This window comes from Ursus americanus, chromosome 7 (genome assembly GCF_024610735.1).
Source record: "Ursus americanus isolate L20-20 chromosome 7, mUrsAme1.1.p, whole genome shotgun sequence".
In the NCBI taxonomy this organism is placed as follows: domain Eukaryota; kingdom Metazoa; phylum Chordata; class Mammalia; order Carnivora; family Ursidae; genus Ursus; species Ursus americanus.
The window spans coordinates 74,631,723-74,653,259 of NC_142133.1; the positions used below are offsets into that span (position 1 = coordinate 74,631,723).

The 21,537-nt window shown below is 43.8% G+C and overlaps 1 protein-coding gene across 1 annotated transcript in view; it reads right to left on the minus strand.

Moving 5' to 3' along the window:
* Positions 1 to 15,012: 15,012 nt before the first annotated feature.
* Positions 15,013 to 21,537, minus strand: part of DDX1 (DEAD-box helicase 1) — a 33,894-nt gene continuing 27,369 nt past the window's right edge. Inside the window, exons 20-26 of the mRNA XM_045807104.2 lie at positions 19,248 to 19,339; positions 17,841 to 17,913; positions 17,613 to 17,685; positions 17,491 to 17,533; positions 16,668 to 16,763; positions 16,020 to 16,140; positions 15,013 to 15,341 (exon numbers count right to left, since the gene is read on the minus strand). Coding sequence (XP_045663060.1) covers positions 15,211 to 15,341; positions 16,020 to 16,140; positions 16,668 to 16,763; positions 17,491 to 17,533; positions 17,613 to 17,685; positions 17,841 to 17,913; positions 19,248 to 19,339 — 629 coding nt within the window. The 3' untranslated portion in view covers positions 15,013 to 15,210. The remainder of the gene's footprint in view (positions 15,342 to 16,019; positions 16,141 to 16,667; positions 16,764 to 17,490; positions 17,534 to 17,612; positions 17,686 to 17,840; positions 17,914 to 19,247; positions 19,340 to 21,537) is intronic.

Consider the following 21,537-nt stretch of genomic DNA (forward strand, 5'->3'; position numbering starts at 1 on the left):
CTCGGGCAGCCCTGGTCTCCCCTCTTCCTGCTGGCAGCTGCCAGAGATGGCCCTGCACATGGCTCTGCTCAGAACCAATTAGCTGCTGCATGGCAAGATGGGAAAGATGGGTCCAAAGATTAGATGGATCCAGAGATTAGATGGTCAGAAACTGGGGGAAGGAACCATTGTCCTCTACGGGGTGAAAAGCAAAACACCTGGGGGAAGACAGAATCAAAGCTGTGCAACCCTGATGTGCTGGGACCAGCAAGGTAATCTCTACCAGGATAAGCCACAGATTTGGGCTCAAGATGCAATTTGAGGAGGATGGTCTACTGGCTGGGAAGGGGTGGGGGTGGGGTGGAAAGAGAGCTGAGCTGCTCCTAATACCTGAGAGCTGCCAACCCTTAAGGCCACCCTAGGCCACATGAATAAAGGTCAAATGTCCAGTTCTGAGGAGGTGAGGACCCTGCTTCGTTCCACACCAGCCAGACCCAACTTAGACAGTGTGTCAGTCCTGGGGTCCATCCCTTATCATTTCGAAATTCAGAGCAAAGTGACTGGGACAAAGAGGACCTTGAAGTGATATTAAAGAGACACAACTGAAGGGGTGCTGGCTCTTTGGTCTGGGGAAAAAAAGCCCAGTGGGAGGTATTTCTGAAGGACTTCGAGGAATAGAGATTTACCTCGTTTGGAAGAGTGAAGAGCAATAGAGGGAATTATAGGAATCCGTATTGCCACACAGAGCTACAACTCGTCCAGCAGTAAACTCATGGCCTTGCACACAGTGAGCTCCCCATTGCTGGGAGCATGCAACTGAGATGTGCAAACACCATGTGCATGGTGGAGGGGCAAATCCCCGTGCCTTTCTCTGCATTTCTGAGATAAGAGTCTGTGGTTAAATATGAATTCTTCCCCAGGATGCAATGCAAAATGTGCCCATCCAGATGCAGAAACGCGGGCTGCCAGTCTCCCTTCCAACAATGTGGGCTGCACATGCTCGTTGGGTCCAAGATGCCAAGCCTCAGGTCCACAGCAGAGGTGATGTCACCGTGGAAACACGAACATTCCGGCCCACACCTTTCCAGGTCATGGAGCTGTCCCCGCAGCAGGAAGAGGCACTTCCTGGCTCTGGTCCCTCTCAGGGGTCCCCCGCCTGGTATCCTGTTTCTCATCTGGCAGGGCATCCTGTGATGGTCCCTGGGGCTGCTGGAGCCTCTCGGGGGGGTGCGGGCCTGGCAGAGCCCCCCGTGCCGGCCAGGGACATTACAGCGCTCGGGATCAGCTGGGAGACTGGGCAGGAGGGGGCGCCACCGAGGACAAGCTGGGGAGCGGCTGTCCTACCGCGGGAGGAAGCACAGCCCCAGAGAAGACCCCTCTGCCTTCCTGTCACTGCCCTCGGTCTCCCTCAGCCAATTCTCTAACAAAATCCCTTCCCTGGTGTGCTGGAGGCGGCCCTTGAAGACGACCCAGCTCCTGCCACGTGCCGGGCCGCGTGGCCAGCGGGAGGGTCACCAGGCTAGGACAGAGGTGCTCTCAGAAACTCAGAGGAGTGTTGTGTGTGCAGGGGCCTTGGCGCCCAGTAGGGAAAGGGGTGTCTGTCCCCCAGGAGGAGCAGGCAGGAGTCTGAGCACAGCTGCAAGGAGCCTGCCTGCATTGGAGCCCCTTCCTAAGGGAGGCATCCGGGTTCTCTCATCTCTGAGTTTAGGGAAATGAGAGCCTGAATGTATGGGGTGTGGTTTCACTTGGTCTTGAAGCGACCAAGATCATAAAAGACAAAAAGTGCCCTAAGGAAGTGGGGCAGACCGTTCAAAGGATTGTGTGCTATATGCCAATGGGGAAACTGAGGCACTGGGCAGGCAAGTTTTTTCTTCCTCTAGGTTCTACAGGCCATTTCGGTAGCGTCCCAGAGCAAAGCTACCAGGCTGCAGGTCTCTGGGGTATCAGTCATTCCCGTCCCACCAGGACAAGCAGTCACCCCCCCGTAAGGCACCATCCAGCTTCCGAGGGCGGCGGGGCCGGTGACTGCCCACCAGCACTAGTGCCCGGGACTGGCCCCATGCTGAGGTGTGATCGCTCCTGGTTGCTGCATTTGCCACTTAGAGTTTTCAGGTCACCTATTCCTAACATACATTCTAATCCCAGAAGAACCCAGTCCTGGCTGACCACCCCTCCCTGAGGCTGACTCGGCCCCTCGGTTCCGGCTGGCGGCTGCGCTGGACGCAGGGCAGCCTGGCACTGCTTTCCTCAGCAGGGGCTGTGGAAGAAACACCTTCACCTCAAAGATTCAGACATAGACGGACATGCCCGATGGACATCACCTTACCATGCTGTGTGGAAAGTAAAATGGAAAACTCTCCCCCCTTGATCAACAGCTACGGTGCCTCAGGACACAAACCCAATTTCACCTTCTGATGTCTTCCCTGATTGCCAGGGCTCAAATCCCAACTTGCTGCTCACCAGCCATGGATTGTGGATAAGTTATCTAACCTCTGGGAACCTGATCATTTTCATCAGTTAATGTCCACACCCCAGGGCCCATCTGGAGTGGGTCACCCAGGCTCCATGCCCCTCCTTCCAACCACAGCTCTAACAACTTCTCTTGGGGGACCGTCTTCCTTCCTCATCTCATTCATTTGCAGTGGGGCTCTGACCCCAATATGCCCAGATTTTAAGAAAGGAAGGAAGGGAGAGAGTTTGGGAGAGAGGGAGGGAGAGAAGAAGGAAGGAAGGAAGGAAGGAAGGAAGGAAGGAAGGAAGGAAGGAAGGAAGGAAAGAAGGAAGGAGGGAGGGAAGGAAGGAAGGAAGGAAAAGAGGAAGGGAGGAAAGGAGGAAAGGAGGGAAGGAAGGAAAGAAGGGGGGGAAATGAGAAAACTTACATGTTCTAGCCTCCCTTGCAGAGATGTGCCCTCAAGTTCTGGCTAATGAGATGTAAACAGAAGTTGTTGGGTCAGACTCTGAGAAGACTCTTCAAAAGGATGACAGGTAGGGAGTTTCCTTTGGTCCCTCCTTTTTTTCCCTTTCTGCCATTTTTAGTGCAGATGTGATGGCTGGAGCCCCAGCAGCAATCTCAGACCATGAGGCATCTTTGAGGACGAAAGCTGTGACTAAGTACAGCAGAGCAGAAGGAGTCTGACTCTCCGATGATAAAGGTCCAATTACAGCAGCTTCAGACTGCCTGCCTCCACACTTCTGTGATATTAAAAAACACACAAACAACAATGCCTCCTTTGTGTTGAAACCACCATTATGAGTATACTGCTGTATGTAAATGAACCTAATCCTGATGTAACGTATCACCAAATTTTTATACTAATAGTCATTGATCATAGGTATTTATCTTTTTCTAATTATAAAATGAAATTTTAAAACTATGTCCAACATTTTGAATAGTGTGTGTGTGTCAGATATTCTGGTGACAAAACAGTGGGAGACACGGACGTAGGAACGAGGAGGGGGAGATATTTTACAATTACATCACTTTCTCTAAAAAAAAGAAAAGAAAGAGAGGATATTATTTTGCTGATTTTATGGTATGGAAATTAGAGGTTGTTAATTTTAAAGTTAGAATTAAGGCTTATATTTCCTTATGCTTAATTCTGGTCGCTTCCGCCCCATCAACAGCAGGTGGGAGGGCTCTGGGTGATCAGAGTAATTCCTCCACGTCTTCCTGCCACGGAGCCTGAGTGGATCAAAAGGCCAAGAGAATGAGGAGACTTTTCTCCTTCAAAATAGCTCCTCGGCCCCTTGAAATGAATGAGCAGCTTCTTTAACAGACTTTTCCTCCAGCTCACATTCCCCATGGTTGGTGAGGCAGAAAATTCACAAGAACAAAGCTCTTGCCCTAAAAAGATCTTCTTTTCAATTTAGGGTCAATTCCACATTTGGGGCTTCCAGGAGAGTCACCTTTAAATTAAGAAAAGAAAAAAGGGGGCTGTTGCATCTAAGCCGGGGAAATCACACACATGAATGGGCACAGCACCCGCCCTCCCGCCCCGCACCACACACACCCTTCATGGGAAACTCATACATGGCGCTCCTCAAGCGGGCTTCCAAGAGGGAGGGGTGTGCCAGAAATCACCGGACCTGGGAGTCCCCAGAATGGATTCATTTCCCTCCCCACTGTGAGTCCTCAGGCAATTTCTAGGGGCCTCAGCTAGTCCTTCCCGAAAATGGGCGAACAGCCTGCATCCTGCCTTCCTCACATAGCAGTTGTCCAGCCAAGAAGATCTGCCATTTTTGAAGCCACCCTGCCTCCTCCCCTGCCCCCAGGACAGGTGGCCTTGTCACTCCAGCCTGACCATGTGGTAGCGTTCTGGCATATAATCTACCTGGGATCACCTTCTCCCCTCAGCCTTCAGGGACATATCAACATGCACTTGGGTTAATTAAAGTCAACATTCTTTACATTTCACCCCTTATAAAATGTCAGAAAGCTAGACTCCACATGGAGCCTGGTCTGGCTCCGTGGGGGGTGCCACTGCTGAACCCTTGTTCCTAACCTATCGGCGTGGGGTGCGATTCAGCCTCCTGTGCTGTGGGATTGGCTGCTCCCTCTGAGCTGGCCAGCCCTCAGCATGAGCGGTAACCAGGATGGGGGAGAGGGCAGCCAGGCGGCCAGTCTGCACCCAGGGGCCAGGTCAAGGTGATCGAGTTTCTCACTGTAGTCAGACGCCCCACCACCCCTGGCTCCAGGGTCATAAACTCAATCTTGGGGCTTGAGCTGTAACACGGTTCATTTCTGGGCCAAATCCCTGAAGCCGAGGGTTTATTTTTAAGGACAAGCGGTTTGCTGTTTTCAGCGTTTCTCATCAGAAATAGTGCAATTCAGCCCGATCTGCATGGGAAGCATAATTTATCATCTCACACAGATGGTGACTAAGGGTGGGGAGGAGGTTTACTTTCCATTTTAGTTCAGCAAACATTTCCTGAGCCCCTGCGTGTGCCAGGCACAGGGCAAGGCAGTGGGGCTCACGGATGAGTAAGGCAAGCTCCTGGTCCTTGAGACACAGTCTAGGTAAGAGGAGACAGACCCCCGCCACCCCAGCTTTGGCATCAGACAATCCTGGTTGGGAATCCTGGCTCTGTCATCTACTATCGGGGTCCCCCTGGGAAATTACCTCACCTCTTTCTAACCAAAGTTGGTCACCTTTGTTGATTTTTTGAAAAACCAACTTTGGTTTTGTTGATTTTCTACTTTCTATTTCACTAATTTCCACTCTAATCTTTATTATTTCTTTCCTTCTGCTTGCTTTGGGTTATTTTTCCCCCAGTGCCTTAAAGTAGGAGGTTAGGTTGATTTGAAATCTCTCCTCCTTTTTAATATAGTCACTCACAGCTATAAATTTCCCTCCAAGCACTGCTTTACCTACATCTCCATAAGATTTCCTATGTCGTGTTTCTGTTTTCATTCATCTCAAAGTCCTTTCTCTCTTCCCCTTTGATTTCTTCTTTGATTCATTGGTTGTTTAGTAGTGTGTTAATTTCCACATATTCATGAATTTCCCAAAGTGCTTTCTGTTACTGATTTCTAGTTGCATTCCAATGTAATTGAAGAACATATTTTATATAATTTCAATCTTTTCAAATGTACTGAGGCTTGGTTGATGGCTTAGCATATGGTCTCTCTTGGAGAGTGTTCCATGTGCACTTGAGAAGAATGTGTATTCTGCTGTTGTTGGGTAGAATGTTCTGCAGATGTCAGGTCCAGTCGGTTTATAGTGTCGTTCAAGTCTTCTATCTCCTTATTCACCTTCTGTGTAGTTGTTCCATCCATTGTTAAAAGCGGGGCATTGAAGTTTCCAAGTACGATTGTTGACTTGTTATGTCACGTCCTTGCAGGAGTAATGATTCCTGCCCTGCAGACCTGTAGAGATAGAGAATGCAAAGCACGGCAGCACGGCCGGCCACACAGTGGCTATCACAGCTGTGTCGCAGATTGAGGGGACAGGGGATAGCACGGTCGTGCTGAGGATTTCCTCCAAGGGTGGTTTTGGGTTAAGCCTGCACAGCTCGAGCCCAAAAAACATAAGCCCTCTCAAAGAGAAAAATGAGGCTCAAAGCCTGTCTTTTTCTGTGGCCTTCTACTCAGGATATGCAGCTCTCCTGTCCAAAACAAAAAAACTAAGCAGCAAACAAATCCTAACTTCCCATCCTATTTTGTTAGCTAATGTCCAAAATTCCTTCATAGAAGTTTCTTGTGAGAATTTGTCCATCCATGCATCTACCCTTCCTTCCTTCTCAACAAATGTTTGTGAACCTTCTCTGGGCCAGACTCTGCCCTGAGGACCGAGGGTATGGAAACCAGACCTGCTGTAAAGGGCCTACCCTCTCTGGGGAGAGACACTGATATGTGAGCAGGTAAATAAAATGTAGGTATATAGATACTCTAATGAAGGAGCAAAAGGTTTGCAGGGCACAGAAGAGGGAAGTGACCCACCTGGTGCGGGAAAGAGAAGATGAGATCAAGACGGCTTCCCAATAAATGTTAACAAAACTGAAAAGAAGTGGTCAACGGTGGCGGGAGTCCCATAACCCTCCCTGCTCCGCCGGTCCTCTCAGGTAGCAGGGCCCCTGGGAGGAGAAGGAGGAAAACAAGAGGATGTTACACAAAGTGAGTCACCAACCTCAAATAACCAAGAACTGCAACGGCAGAAAGTTCCTGACTTGGAAGTTTGCCAACATCAATGCTGCAAAAATAACCATGATGAATTCACATATTTCTGTGCAAGTATCGGTCCACCATAACACTGAAATCTCAGCCATGGGAAATTGGAGCTTTGGGCCCCATATGTTCAAAATCATGCTCATATTTTGGTCAAGATTGTCTTGAAGAAGCTAAAAGCTATATTTTCCTGTTGAAAGTGGTGCTGGTCTTCCATCCTGGCTTGGAGGAGACCACAGAATCACGGTTCCTGCTCAGGGTTAAAAGCCACAAGGTTTTGGGTCTCTGTCTGTTTGGGGTCCCAACCTCTATGGAAGAACTGTTGCCATCAGCTAAGTCGATAGACTCTCCCCATCGCCTAAAACTTAGCTAATCAGTAATACTTGCCGTCTGCCCGCTCTGTAGGCTGCAGGGAGAGAGAAGGGAGCCCAGATACCCACCCTTTCCTGGAAGAACTTTTGATCCACCTGAACACACTGGAGAAAAAGAGTCATAAAACAGTTTTTAAAAATTAAGAGCTACGTAAAGTGTAAGGACAACACACAGAGGAACATGCTGGAAGTCTTCCTGGGGGCAGAGCTTAGGATGGAAAAGCACCGGCTCCAGGGCCTGACAACTTAATGGACTTGGACTCACCTCTCTGGGCCTTGGGTTTCTTATCTGCACAAAAAAATTAAAAATTTTTTTCAAAAATTAAAAAAATTAAAAAGAACTCTGGCTCTTACATGAGGCTGAATATAAAATATCTGGCTTATGGCAGGCATCCAAAAACGTGGTGTTCTCTTGCCCCCACGAAGGAGGTAGAAGTGACTCAGCCCTGTGAGGATGGGTGGCATCTTGACAGGCAGGGGGAGGTGGGAAGGTCTGCCCGCAGGCAACAGCAGCCATGCAGTCCCAGCAGCAAGAATGTATGGGACTCGGCGGGTAAGTGCCCGCATGCAGACTCTGGCATCACTGCTTACTAGCCAGGGAATCTTGAGCAATCACTAAGCACTGGGTGCCTCTGTTTTCCCGTCTGTAAAATGGAAACACTAATAGAACCTATCTCCTGGGGTTGTTAGGAGAATTCACACAGACGAGTAAACACACAGAACAACACCTCGTACACAGTGAAGGGTCAACTGATGTCAGCTATTTTTATTACGTATGGAGGGGTGTGAGGAGGCCCGATTCAGTAGGAATGGCAAATAAAGGAGATGAAAATAGGAAGGCTGGCACCCAATTTTGGAGATCCCTAAGTGCCCAAGTTAGTCTGGACTTAATTAAGGCAACAAAGGCCCTTTGCAGGTTCCTGAGTGGAGGTTGACATGGATTAATTATAAGCTGAAAATGATAGAATCAAACGAGCTCCTGTCATAGCTTTACATTACACCAGAGAAGGCTGTTCTCGAAGAGTGACTCAAGTCTCCTCCCGCCTCTACCCCTCAAAGATGGCATTCCTTGGGGAAAAGTAGAAGGCAAACGACAGATCGTATATCTGCTCGTTTTTCTGGTCTCTCAATTTACAGCCCCAAGAAGTCACTTAGTCAGCAGGGAGACCGGCACTCGGGGTGTCCGATCATCCTTCGGACTTCTCGGATGAAGTAGCCATGAGCTACTTTCCGAAGTGACTAGGCTCATTGTTTGGGCTGTCTGTCTAAGCCCACACATCCTGCCCTCGCCCCCACCCGTCCCCACCCACGGGCAGGCAAAGTCAACTGGGGATCATTCTGCAATCTCCACCATGCTCGCAGAGGGCAAGGCCGTAATTCCCAGGATCAGCGGGTAAGTGGCAGGAAGATGAGTGGGCGCTAACACGCTACCACCTCACTTCATTCAGCTCTGGGCCTTTACAGACAGGCGGAATCAAAGAAGTGACTGCGGAAGTGTATTCTGCATTCTAGAGATGGTAATGAGAACAGCAATTAGCATAAATGCAATTCTGACGTGTGTGGAAGTTCTTTGTACAGAGAACTCCAAACGGGTCCGGGAGAAAGTGGGTGCTGTGATCCTGTAAGTGCTTTGTAACAGGAGAAACCACTGGAGCACGAACTGTGTGGAGGCAACTCATGGAAAAAAATCCCAATGCACATTTCTTGGCCTTCAGGATCCGGAAAAAAAAGACCACAGACTCTGACAGATGTAATGGGAAATAATTCCTTTGAATCTATGATTTGCCTAGCAGAAGGAGGAAAAAAAAAAAAAAAAAAAGGAAGTCAGGTAATCCTTAACTGACCCCAAGTGGTAAAAATATACCAGCCCAAGTGTTTAGGTCTTTGTGGGTATCCACGGTGTGACATTAGCGCCACCTGGAGCACTTACCAGGGAAACGACAAACCCCAGAACCCTGAGAGCTAGTACAGATGGGTCCTGCTGCATTCCATCATTTTGTAGGAAAGTATTATTTCGGTGCAGGGTGGTGAGTTGCCAGTAGGAAAGTAAATAACAATTTATGGACAGAAGTATATGATACAGTTTGTTACTACAACCAACAGAACTAATGTTTTAAGTGAACAGTACTTAATGATATGGGTATAATCCAGTGTCTCCAAATTGCTAGCCTTCAAGAGCCAAACAGAATACCTCAAGCTTCCCGCCTGTATGACTACAGGTTACACAGTTCGGCCCCAAATATGCCTAAGAATTCTTGGGAGAGCCTGCTAACCCTGACTGCCACTAAGCCTGATTGTCATCTTTCTACGCTTTGGTTGAGACAACCGCTCAGGAGAGTTTTCTGGTCCCCCACCCCAACCCCTGCAATTATGTAACAATTTCCCACAGGACAGGGTCCTAACCAAATCCCACACCCTCCAACACCACTTTGTCAAAACACAGGGCCCTCCCTTTAATACCCAATTCATACTGGCATACCTACTTGCTAACAAGATAGCCAATATTTGAGGATTTCAAGGGGATCACCATGTAGAAAAGGAGACCCCAGACTCATTATCAGACCCCATTGCTCCCATACGCAACTGACCCCATTCCTCCTGGTGATCTCTCTCTGGCTCCAACCTCCATCCAGGCTATTCCTATTCTGATCAGGATATCCCATGCTGGACTCTCTTCCCGGAGACCCTGACCACCCACCACAAAAAAACTGGGAAGCCCTTAACACCCAATTTATCGCCTGCAGAGAGACAACCTCTGGCTGGCTCCTCAAAGTCCTACTTTGGCAGTAGTGAGTATTTGTCCTTTGATGGGGATTTAAGGAAACACACAGCTAACAGCCAACCAGAGCCTCTTCTGGTCAACAGGGTGAGTTACCAAGCAGGGGAACAAGATCTGAGGTAAAATAATGGGTTGAACCAATGATTTCAAGAAGTCTATAAAGTACCTCTGTCTAAAAGCATTTGAAATGTTTTGGGTAAGAACAAAGTGGCAATGTCAAAAACAGAAAAAGATGAAAAGGCCAAATGGATTTTGAAAAATTGAAGCATCCTTAAAAGATTTGTCTGAATCGTCAAAATCACTATTTTGAAGGAAACTAAACTCCTCTGGCTACAAAATTAATTTTTAAAATAATCTGAGTTTGTCAAAAATGATAGGACACCATTTTTATCAGCTTTTTTCTCTACAATAACCTCCACTGCATAACACAGTGGCAAGGGTTCCAGCCTGAACCTGAACTCGATTCAGTCGTGTATTAGCTTGGGCAGGTGCAGAGGGCACACACTACACTGATTTGCGACAGGATCAACAACTCTCTAGAGTGGGGCTCGGTTTAAAGCAGCAGCTCGCAATCCCAGCAGCAGCTGAGCATCACCTGGGGCACCCAGGCCCCACTCCAGAATGGTAAAATCAGAGTTTCTGGAGGTGAAGTGCAGATACTGGCATTTTCTTTTAAAACCTTCCAGGTGATCCCAATGTGCAGCCCGGGCTGAGAACCACCCACCTAAGGAGAGAAACAAGGTATCATTTTTGGCATAAAGGCAGCCGACCAGCACTGAACCACGGATTATTCTAGAACAGCAGGCCTCTCTCTCAGCTGTCCTTTTGAATTATCTTGCCTAGGTCTTAGGGTAACAGATTGCTGTGAGAATTACAGCTCTAAGAGCCATCTCTTTGGAACAATGTTTCTTGATCTGTCGTTCAAGGTGCATCTGTGCCATGATCTTCCAAGGAATGTGTTAAAATGCCGATTCCCAGGTCGCACCGGGGACCTTGACCTCCTGATCTACGTATGTGATTAGCTTAACTACAAGTTGATGACTGCTGCTAGGGTCAGATCCAGGCCTGTCCGACTCCAGGTTCTTTCAAATTCCCCTCAACACTGTTGACCAGTAAGAGTAGGATCTCCGTCAGGAAAACCAGAGCTTTAGATGATTTTAAGGGAAAGGTAATTATTTAAAGCAATAGAACGGAAAACAACAGCAAAAATTCCCCTTCCACTCCTCCCTCCAAAGGAATCCTCTATCAATTACTTTACAGTAGCCAAATAATATCCCTCCCTTTCCTTCCTGTTCCACTACATTCTTTCCCTCCTAACAAATATTCCTTTTTCCCACAAATAAGGTCACTTGGAAAAATCCCTGGTAGGTGTCAGCATCTATAGGAAAATAATAAAAAATAATAAAATCTCTATATAAGTGAACCTACCCATTTTATATTTACCTACAGAGTTCTCATATTTTACATTATCTCATTCAGACTGCAGTGAAGTGCACAGTTCCCTCTTAAGTCCGAAGAATAAGGTAAAAAATGTGACTAAATGGTTTTGCCCAATTTAGAACTGGCTGGAAACCAACCTCTTTTTTTTCTTATTTATTTATTTATTTATTTATTTATTTATTTATTTATTTATTAAAGATTTTATTTATTTGACAGAGAGAGACACAGCCAGCGAGAGAGGGAACACAAGCAGGGGGAGTGTGAGAGGAAGAAGCAGGCTCCCAGTGGAGGAGCCCGATGTGGGGCTCGATCCCAGAACGCCGGGACCACACCCTGAGCCAAAGGCAGACGCTTAAGGACTGAGCCACCCAGGCGCCCCTCTTTTTTTCTTTTTCAAATCCAGGCTATTCTCAGTGACTGCCACACACACTTCTACCTTTGAAAAAAAAGCAGTTTGCACCTGCTTTACAAGCTGGATCCTTGTACAACAATGATGGTGCAGGCACACAAGCGCAGTGAGGGCGGGGCAAGGAGTCGTGTGCAAAGAAGCCACATGTAAGATTTAGGCGACCTCTGCTCGCCAGCACCAACTCACACCATGCCAAGAACCAGTATGAAAACAAACTTTATGGGGCACCTGGGTGGCTCAGTCGTTAAGCGTCTGCCTTCGGCTCAGTGCGTGATCCCGGCGTTCTAGGATCGAGCCCCACATCAGGCTCCTCTGCTGGAAGCCTGCTTCTTCCTCTCCCACCCCCCCTGCTTGTGTTCCCTCTCGCTGGCTGTCTCTCTCTCTGTCAAATAAATAAATAAAATCTTAAAAAAAAAAAAAGAAAACAAACTTTAAATGCGACAAGTACCATTTGTAAAATACATTGTACAGAATTCTATCTTGTTAGTGTACGTGTCAACCAATACAACCCTTGCAGGAAGTGAGCTGGTAATGACCCTGAAAAATGTTCACAAGCATCACTCATTTTAATTCAACAATCCAGTTTCTAGGAATCCAGTAGCAAGCAATCCAAAAGAGATCAAACATGTTCACAGCAGCGAACAGTATAAATACTATAAAATATGGTACGAGCACCTCTTATCTGCTGGACTTCACTAAACGCTTAACACAATCCTGAATGATAAGAATTACATTCGCCATTTCTATAAACAAAGAAACTAAATCTCAGAGAGGCAAAGGAACGGGCCTTCTGTCCTCAGGCTCGCTTGGGTCAGGCCCGGATTCACACCCAGGTTCACACCCTCCTCACTCCCCTTGGTGCTCATGGGCAGTAAGAATGCAGCAGTCACTAAGTCTCAGCACAGTCCATGGATTATGCAGCCATTAGAGTATTTACAAGGAAAATACATCAAATGAAAATACAAAATTGTATATACAGTAGGACCTACGGTGTACCAAAAATTTCACACACAAAAAAATGAGAACCAAAATGCTAGTGATTTCCTCTGAGAAAGTGGGAACAGAAGTCAAAAGCATGGAAGGGTGAGCACTGTTCTAACCTGAAATTTCCATTTCTGTTTATAATAGGAAAATATGTGCTAATGAGGTAAGCGAGGTTTTGCAATAACTTATGCCACTGGTGAGAGTCCTCGAGACCCGGTTCTCTTTAACACAGTGGATCCGTAAAGAGTCAGAGCAGCTCACTTAAGTTTATTAATATTTGAAATAGATAAAAAAAAAAAAAGCCCCAAACACAAAACCTGAAAGTATAACTCTACTCATCAAAGCCTGAAGCTAGCTTCCAAGAGAACAGAATGAAAGACTAGATAACGAGGAGGAATGTGCCAAGACTCCTAAGCCCCCAGGCCGTTTAGGATGTGTTGATGGTGGCGCAAGTCTTTGTATTTTTGCGTAGCGGGGAGACTGACGGAGAGCTACAAGCAAGCACAAGGTGTGTGAGTACACTTACAAGCTCTTACACTGTAAAGGCTGAAGCTACGAATCAGAAAGATGAACAAGTGATGGTTAATATTTAACATTTCCTGGGCTTTCATGTACCCGTAGTTTTCTGTCAGCTGGGGTAGAGACCTAACCATATGGTGGCCCAGAGAGGGTGGCAGCTCCCCTACAAGGTCCTCCAGGTTCCTCGTCTGGTCCTCTGCCATTCCCTAAGCGGGAGACGTTTCTAACGTGGACAGTGGCTCACTAATACCACTTCCGAGTTGCAGCTTGAGAGAGGAGAGAAAGGGCAGGCAGAGGACATGACCAAGAAGCTGTAGGCATCACTTCAACTCGTACCCCACCAACCAGAACCTGGGAAAGGCAGTCTCTAGCTAGGCAGTCCGGTACCAACGAAAACTCAAGAGGTTCTGTTTCTAAAAGAGGAAGGGGGGCAATTAGCATCCCTCATGGCTCAGTGACCACCTCTTTAAGCAGACTTTTAACAGTTCTTTACATTCTTAGCATGAATCCAGAGGCCTGAAGGAATGGGTATCTGGAAGCAGGGACTGAGAGTAAAGGGAAGGGTTACTGATGAAGTGAGTAGAAAGAAAGGGCCAGCCAGGTCTCCCGGCAACCCCTCTGCTGGTCTGGTCACACAAACCTTGCCCTTTTAGAAACTCTGTGGCCCAGGTCACTGCAGTTAGATAGTAATTTGCAGAGGAAAAGCCAAATACCCACTTCCAGTCTCCATTCCTCCCTGGCTTACCCATTTGGACCTGAGGATCATCTTCCAACGGGAGACGAAGAGTAAAGCTGAGACTGGGGAACCCAAGTCCCAGCTCCACTTCTCCAAACCAGGCCACGTGGGCATGCATTCCTACAAACCGCGCTTCCACATCTATAAAAGGAGGACCTCCCCAAGCTCTAGTATTTAAATGGTCCGGATCTCAGTCTTTTCCCTTGCCCTTCTATCAGTTAAACACCCCTTTTTAAGGGTGTGATTAATATGCGTGGACACTATGGAGAGCTGTCATCACATAGCTCTGAGATCAGCTGGAGTGGTTCTAGGACATCTCCAAAGAACATGGTCTAAATGTGAGAGAACGGTATTCTCATTTCATACAACTACGACTCAAAATACTAGGCAACGGTTTTCCCACTGTTAATGTCTACCCTGAGTTTCACTCAAGATTTTGTCTGAAGAAAGTATTTCAGTGCTAAAAGGTTCGAAAACCATCATACGAGAATTTATAATACAGCCTGTGTTCTTAAGGAATCCTAGCACAGGAATAATACTTTATTAACTGAGAGTCAAAAGGCACAAAAGAGCAATTCAATTTTATCTGTTTACATTTTCTCTTCTCCTTTTGGTATTTTAGGCAAAAGGGATTGAGGAAATACATTCCAAAGAACTGTGTTTAATTTTAAAACACAGACGAATAGCAGAATAGCTTTATCTTTATAAGTAACTATGCTCTGGAAAGAAAGGTTCTTAGAAAGAAGGTAAACCGCCCAAAATACACCTTCGCTGTCACCATCACACACCGGTCCTCAATCCTTAGACACGGAACCTTTTCTACCTGTCTAAAAAACTCCAGGCCCCCTAAAACTAACCAAGCTGTCCTTCTGTCTTGGGATCTTCCAATTTTCTTTCCTGTTATAAGTCTCCAGCTTCAGCATACCCCTACGTAACTAAAACCATCTCAAGAACATCTCCATTTAAGATCACTTCCTATGATAAATTCTACTCCAGATATTCACTGGTGGCTCCACACAGGTCCTCTGCCGAACTCACATACCCATAAACTTTACTTCATAAACCCACAGTTTTCTTCAAAAAGAAAACTATCAAATAACTTTAAAAATAAGACACAAACCTTCATAAAAATATAGTCATCAAATTTATTATTCTCATTAGGTTGCCATTTTATGAAGAATTCCTAAGATTAATGTTTCTTGACATGCAAGAGTTAGCATTAATAGCTTATGTTACTATAAATACTGCTGCTTGGAAGCAGTACAACTGTTTTAGAGTTTTAAGACTACAGACTTTTATTATTCAAATCTTATTCAGTGTATGTTAAAATCAGAAGGTTCTGAACAGCTGGTTAGGAAGGTAGCCAAGATGCAGGAAAGATGTCTGCGCCTCCTTTTCAAGGGCAGCCAACTCTTGAACCGTAGGTGCCAAAATATCCACATGGCCTTTATAGTTTCCACCTGCATCACACACACAAATTATAAAGTAATGTCAATGACATGCTTGAAATAACTTGTCAGCAATACTTTGGCTCAATTACATCCGTTTATACATTGCTTCTAGCAATAAAAATGTACTACTGGGCAAGGCATCTCCACAAGTGAGTTTTAAAGACGTTAAATCCATATAAATGAATGATCAGACCTCACTAATAGTGTCCCAAGGCCCCTAGCAACTCCTCCCCCCCCTCCTTTTTTTTTGGTTTGAAAACCACTAGGCTCAGTAGCCTGAGTCTTAAAAAAATTTTTCAGAAATGAGCTAAGGGCATTCCAGGCAAAGAAAATAGTATGCTGGGCTACCACCTGAAATTAAAACAAAGGTTTTCAATTCTTTGTTCAAAACTGCCATTATACCTGTTTCCTAATAATTCCATAAATGTTCAACTACTCTTTGTGACATTAATACCTCAAGAGAAACAGCTAAGCTGCTATCTCCTTCATTCGCATACAAGTCACACAACCAAAAATGCTACAAGACAAGTATGGATAACGTGCTGTGAGAGTAATAAGGAGGAAACGATTAATAAACTAAAAATAGACACTTACCATGATGAGATGAAATTACTCTCTTCCACACACTGAAGCCCAAGGAGGACACATTCACATTTAGAATAGAAATAAAAGTAATTCAAAACTTACCACCAGCGGCCCTTTTCTGACCATAGGTGACCTTCCCATCAAATTCATCCACTGGTACCTTTATATCTGGTTCGACCTGAGAAATGGTGCAATTCAGATGCTCTTCTATCTCAGACAGCAACTAAGAGAGGAAAGGAAATATAAAAAGCATTTTTAAATAAAAATTTCATTTTGACAGAGTTGAATTTTAACAGTGTCCAAAAAAACCAGGAAGACTATAATACTTAGTATAAATGGAAGTTAGATTTCTAAAGAGATAAACACACAAGTTACAATTTACAAACTTTAACTAACATTATAAACAATTACTACTTTTCCTCACAGCTAACAAATAGATAAAAGCTGAGGTATTGGGGCACCTGGATGGCTCAGACAGTTAAGCATCTGCCTCCAGCTCAGGTCATGACCCCACGGTCCTGGGATCAAGCCCCATGTCAGGCTCCCTGCTCAGTGGGGAGCCTACTTCTCCCTCTCCCTCTCTTCCCTGCTTGTGCTCTCCATGGCTATCTCTATCTCCCTCTCTCAAATAAATAAATAAAATCTTAAAAAAAAAAAAAAGCCAAGGCATTACTTTTATAATTGTGGCCTATTTTTGCCAATTTTAGTACTTTTTTAGGAGTCTTACCTGCATATGGTACAGAGTCTTACCTGCATCTCATTGTACCAGATGGTACAGCCGCCATCTTCCTTGAGTCTTGTGTTATAACATCCTTTTCCACGGCTGCTACACACATGGTACCAAACCTACATGAAAGATGGAAAAAACGTTAACATGTACGGAGACTGAAACATGCTAGATATCTTTATTCTCAATTAGTTTTTTAAATATTTTCTATCCTCAAGGAGTAAGAAAGGAGACTGCAATATGGTATGTCATCCAATTACTACCACCGGTCAGGACCTCATTAACTAGATCTTCTGAAAGAGCTGTTTTTGAGAATAATCCTGGAGTTTTCCTAAAATCCATGTCAATTACAGAAAGGAATTCTCAGATAGAAACAAGGATGAAAAAGTAAATACTGGAGAATGCTTTATCAAGATTATATCAAAAAATAAAGTCCAAATGCTTTCTTTAATAAAGCAAATAGCAACCAGTTTGGTCACTGAGTTTATGGGAGTTCCTTATTCTTGCAACTGTTCTGTAAAGTTGTATCAGATTATATCGCAAAGTAATAAGTTACCACCCTCTCCCACAAAAGTTTTCTGTGGCATGATGTCAGGGAGGGTTTAAATCGTTTTTGGTGAAATCAAGTACATTAAAGCTATTAATGAAAATTACAATTTGCATTTTTCCTTTCTAAACTTCATCCTACTGCTGGTCCATTCAAGAATATAGAGAAAAAGATGCCATTAAAAAGTTCACTTATATTCCATATGCAACTGAATTCAACGTAAATGGAAAAATCAAACTGCTTTTACTTCCAACATCTAAAACGACACAATGAATGCAACGCAGCACTAAAAGGATTACCTTTTCTTTCTCTGTTGCCACCAGGGAAATGGCCAGACCCATCCTGAAAGATTTTAGAAGACTTTATTAGACTTTATTCCTGAAGCATTGAAGTTTAAAAAAAAAAAAAATTACAGCAGTACCTTTCGGCTCTTCCAACTCTGCCAATTCGATGTACATAGTTTTGCTTTTCATCAGGCAAGGTGACATTTATGACTGCAAATAAAAATAATTATTACCAACTGGCATTAATTTCTAAAATTTTCAACCACATTAGATGTTTGATGTTCTAAATATTTCAAAAACATTAGAACGGGTTTACTTTGAATTCCATAAAATTTAAACTGCAGTTATAAAAACTTTCTTTTTACCATAAGGAACACCATGGATATCAATTCCTCTGGCGGCTACATCTGTGCAAATCAAGAATCGTACATCTCCTTTCTACAGAGAACAGAGAAGACAGAAAAGAATTTATTAGGACATAATGCTAAAAAATAAATACAAATACTATCATTCCACTACATGGGACCTCCAATAACTAATATGTTACTATTGGATTAGAGGTCCAGATATTCACAATTCCCTGGACCATGTCTTAAAATTTTTAAGTTATGATCTACTAAAACAAGACATTTAAGTGAATAAATCAATAACTGGATTCATTTGTCCTTTTCTTTTTTCTCACACCAAAGACATTAAACTGCTTATAATTTGGCTTTATCTTTAGAAATCCTGACTGGTAATTCAAAAGAAAGTTTATGAAATTTTTTTTTAAAAAAAGGAAAGATAAGATAGAACAAAAATGTTAAAATATAAGCATCATCTTTACCCTTGTATTAAAATAAATTTAGAGTACTAGGTATTTTACCTTGAGGTTACACTTTTTGTGACAACAGACAAAATCCTAAGAGAAGGGAACAGAGATTGGCCCCCAGTGCTCTCACCAAGGAAATATAAATTAGCCTTTGGATGTCATCTGTGCCCCAAGGCACAGCAATGTTAAGGGATGGGCTGGGGAAAGGCATGCTGACCTGGGGTATTAGCGTAAGACCCTGGGTAAAGAAGGGCAGACACACACACCGAAATGTGACCATACGACATGCTTCAAAATCCACATTCTGCTCACCGTGGAAGCGTAATCCCAAGTTCCTAAGCTCAGTACTTCCCACCTTTTATTCACATGATGGGTCTGACAGAAAATGCTATTTGTACTCTGCACTGTGGTAAACACACCGGTAAACAATGAGAATGCTGTGGGTGGAGGCCACGGACCTTGTGTTCTACATGACTCAAGCCCTACCCACCACCACAAAGAGCTAAACTACCTGTTCACGGGCTGCCAGAATGTAACTGGGACAGTGTGCCCCAAACAACTACAAGTATTTTTAAATCCACAAAACTGTATTCTTGATATAATCTACAAATTAACTTTTCTATGGGTATTGCTATGAACTGTTAAAAAAATAATAAGACTCACAGACACGGTTTCACTATCCCGTGACGCTTCTCCTAAAAATATCTACCTGAAAGAATTTAACTAAAACTTCAATTGAAAATTCTTAGCACAGCACTGTTGTGCAGAGAACGCATAATTTACCATTTGACTGCTAAAAGATGACTAAGCCCTGTCATGGCAAGGATATACCAACAGGGTAAAAATCTTTTGAAATTTCTAGGACAAGAATGGCTTTAATAATATTAACTGGAACTGGTTAAAAGTGGCTACGACTCCCCTCTTAAGTATTAAGGAAATGCAGTCAACTACATAGCAGTACCTTAAATCTTTCCAAGTTTTGCTTCCTTTCATGAGGCTTTCTGTCCCCATGAAGACAAACACATGAGAACTGGTGTCCTTTTTTATCAGGTCCTGGGGAAAAGCACGTTGAACAGTTAACCTTGGAAAACATTACACTGAAGACTATGTCAAAAAACCAACAGCATTCAGACTACCATGGCGCCATGTAATTCCACAGAAATCTATACCCCAATGTGCCATAAACCATGGTTAACACAACTTCTGTCACAGGTAAAGTGCCATTAAAATAAATTCCATAAGCATTAAAACTGATTTGCTTTGAAGGACATTTTTAAGTCACTCTTCCTAATCTGCAGTAGAGAGAACAGTACGCCAATTAAGATGTGTTACTAAAAGGAAAACATATATGTATACCAGGAACTATGCCTACCCCATATAAAGTGAAGAACTAAAAAAGTAGACAAGAGAGATCAATCTTGAAAGAACCAAATTAGGCATTAAGAAGTTCATGCCCCTTACTAAGGGCCACGCCCACAAGCCTACCCTCCTCAGGACTTCCTAAACAGCTTAGGTAACTGGTACCCTGGCCAGAGCAGATTAGAAGAAGCAAACTGGTAGGATGGAGAGGCAGTGGTAGCCAATCCTAAAAAAGAAACTCAAGTAGATAAAGTAACAGAAAGCGGTCCAGTCCAGACCAGAGTAAGGGTAAACAGCCTTCTAGAACTCAACAGAACCTACAGGCTCCAGTATGAACGCAGGGTAACAATTATGCCACAACTACTCTCCACAGTAAATTTTAGGTTCAATAAAATATACTTCAGAATTCAAGGACAAATATATCATGAAAGCTCTCCACCCAAAATGGCCAACACAAGAACTAATTACACAGAGGAGAAATAATAGCTAATCTGAACTTCCAGAAGCCTACAGCTTAGGTCTTACTGCATTCTGAATTCAAGAGGTTTAGGAAAGTATCACATACACACTCCTACTCCCTAGCTGGGCTATGTAGAGAGAAGGGAGGGAGGCTTTATTTCCCTCTCTTAAACCTCTGAAGTTCTGGTTTATGTTGTGTTACTTGGGTTTTAGTAACGGTTTGGGAAACTTGTTTTTAGACAAAGGTACCCAGAATACTTAGGAAAGGAAGGTAAAAAGATCTAAGGAATATTACTGCTTGAGCAATGGCATTTCTAACCAAATGATGAAATCTTCCATTCAAAACAGCATGGACAGGAAGAAGTATCACAAAACAGTTACTATAACTAAAACAACCAAGCAAGTCTGTTTGCCATGACTTGGAAGAAAAAAAAAAAAGGTACTAAACTGTTCACTGTAATGAACAATATAACCTGTTCTTTATACGACATTAGTTTAAGCTTTTTAAACTGTTCGAGTTTCCTGGCTCTTTGATGTACATCAATTATAAAAAAAGATGTGTTAGAGTTCTCCCCATTATGAAAGCAGGATTTATCTGTTACCTTGGACATATGTCCATTTTTTATATATTTTTACATTATATTTTCAAACACAGCAATAATGAAAGGATTCTAAAAATGAGTATCTATATCTTCACCTCCTACATTATACCATTTAACATTTACTACATTTCCTTTACTGCCTAGCTAGCCCTTTCTCCTATCAATTCATTTTTATATTTTTGATGCATTTCAATGAAAATTGCAAATATCTGTACACAGTTCAGCATTCATCTCATTAACTAAAATGCAGTTGTTTGTTTAGGTTTTACGGTTTTCCTTCAAGGTAAAAGTTACATACAAGGAAATGTACAAATCTTAAGTGTATGTCTGCTGAGTTCTGACAAATGTATGCACCTATGTAGCCCAAAGCCCTAACAAGACAGAGAATACGAATGTCACCCCACAAAGTACCCTCCATGCCCTTTCCAGGTTAACCCTACTCCCATTCTGCTAGGGGAAAGCCACTGTTGTTTTTTGTGGTTTTTTTCACATAACAGATTAATTTTGACTCTTCTAGAACTTCACACAAATGGAATCATACAGTATATAGGCTTGTGTGAAAAATCTTTCATTCTGCAAGATGCCTGAGATTTACCCACAGTTGTTGAGTCCACCAATAGTCCATTCCTTTGTATCACTGAGCAGTATTCCACTGAATAAATATGTCACATATGGTTTAAGCCATTCCCCTACTGACAGCCACCTGGAGTATCTTCAGTTTGGGGCTATTATAAATAAAGCTGCTATGACCATTCTTGCCCATAGCTTTTGTCAATAAATCTTGGATAAATTTTACTTATCTTGAGTAAATATTTACAAGTTGAATTACTA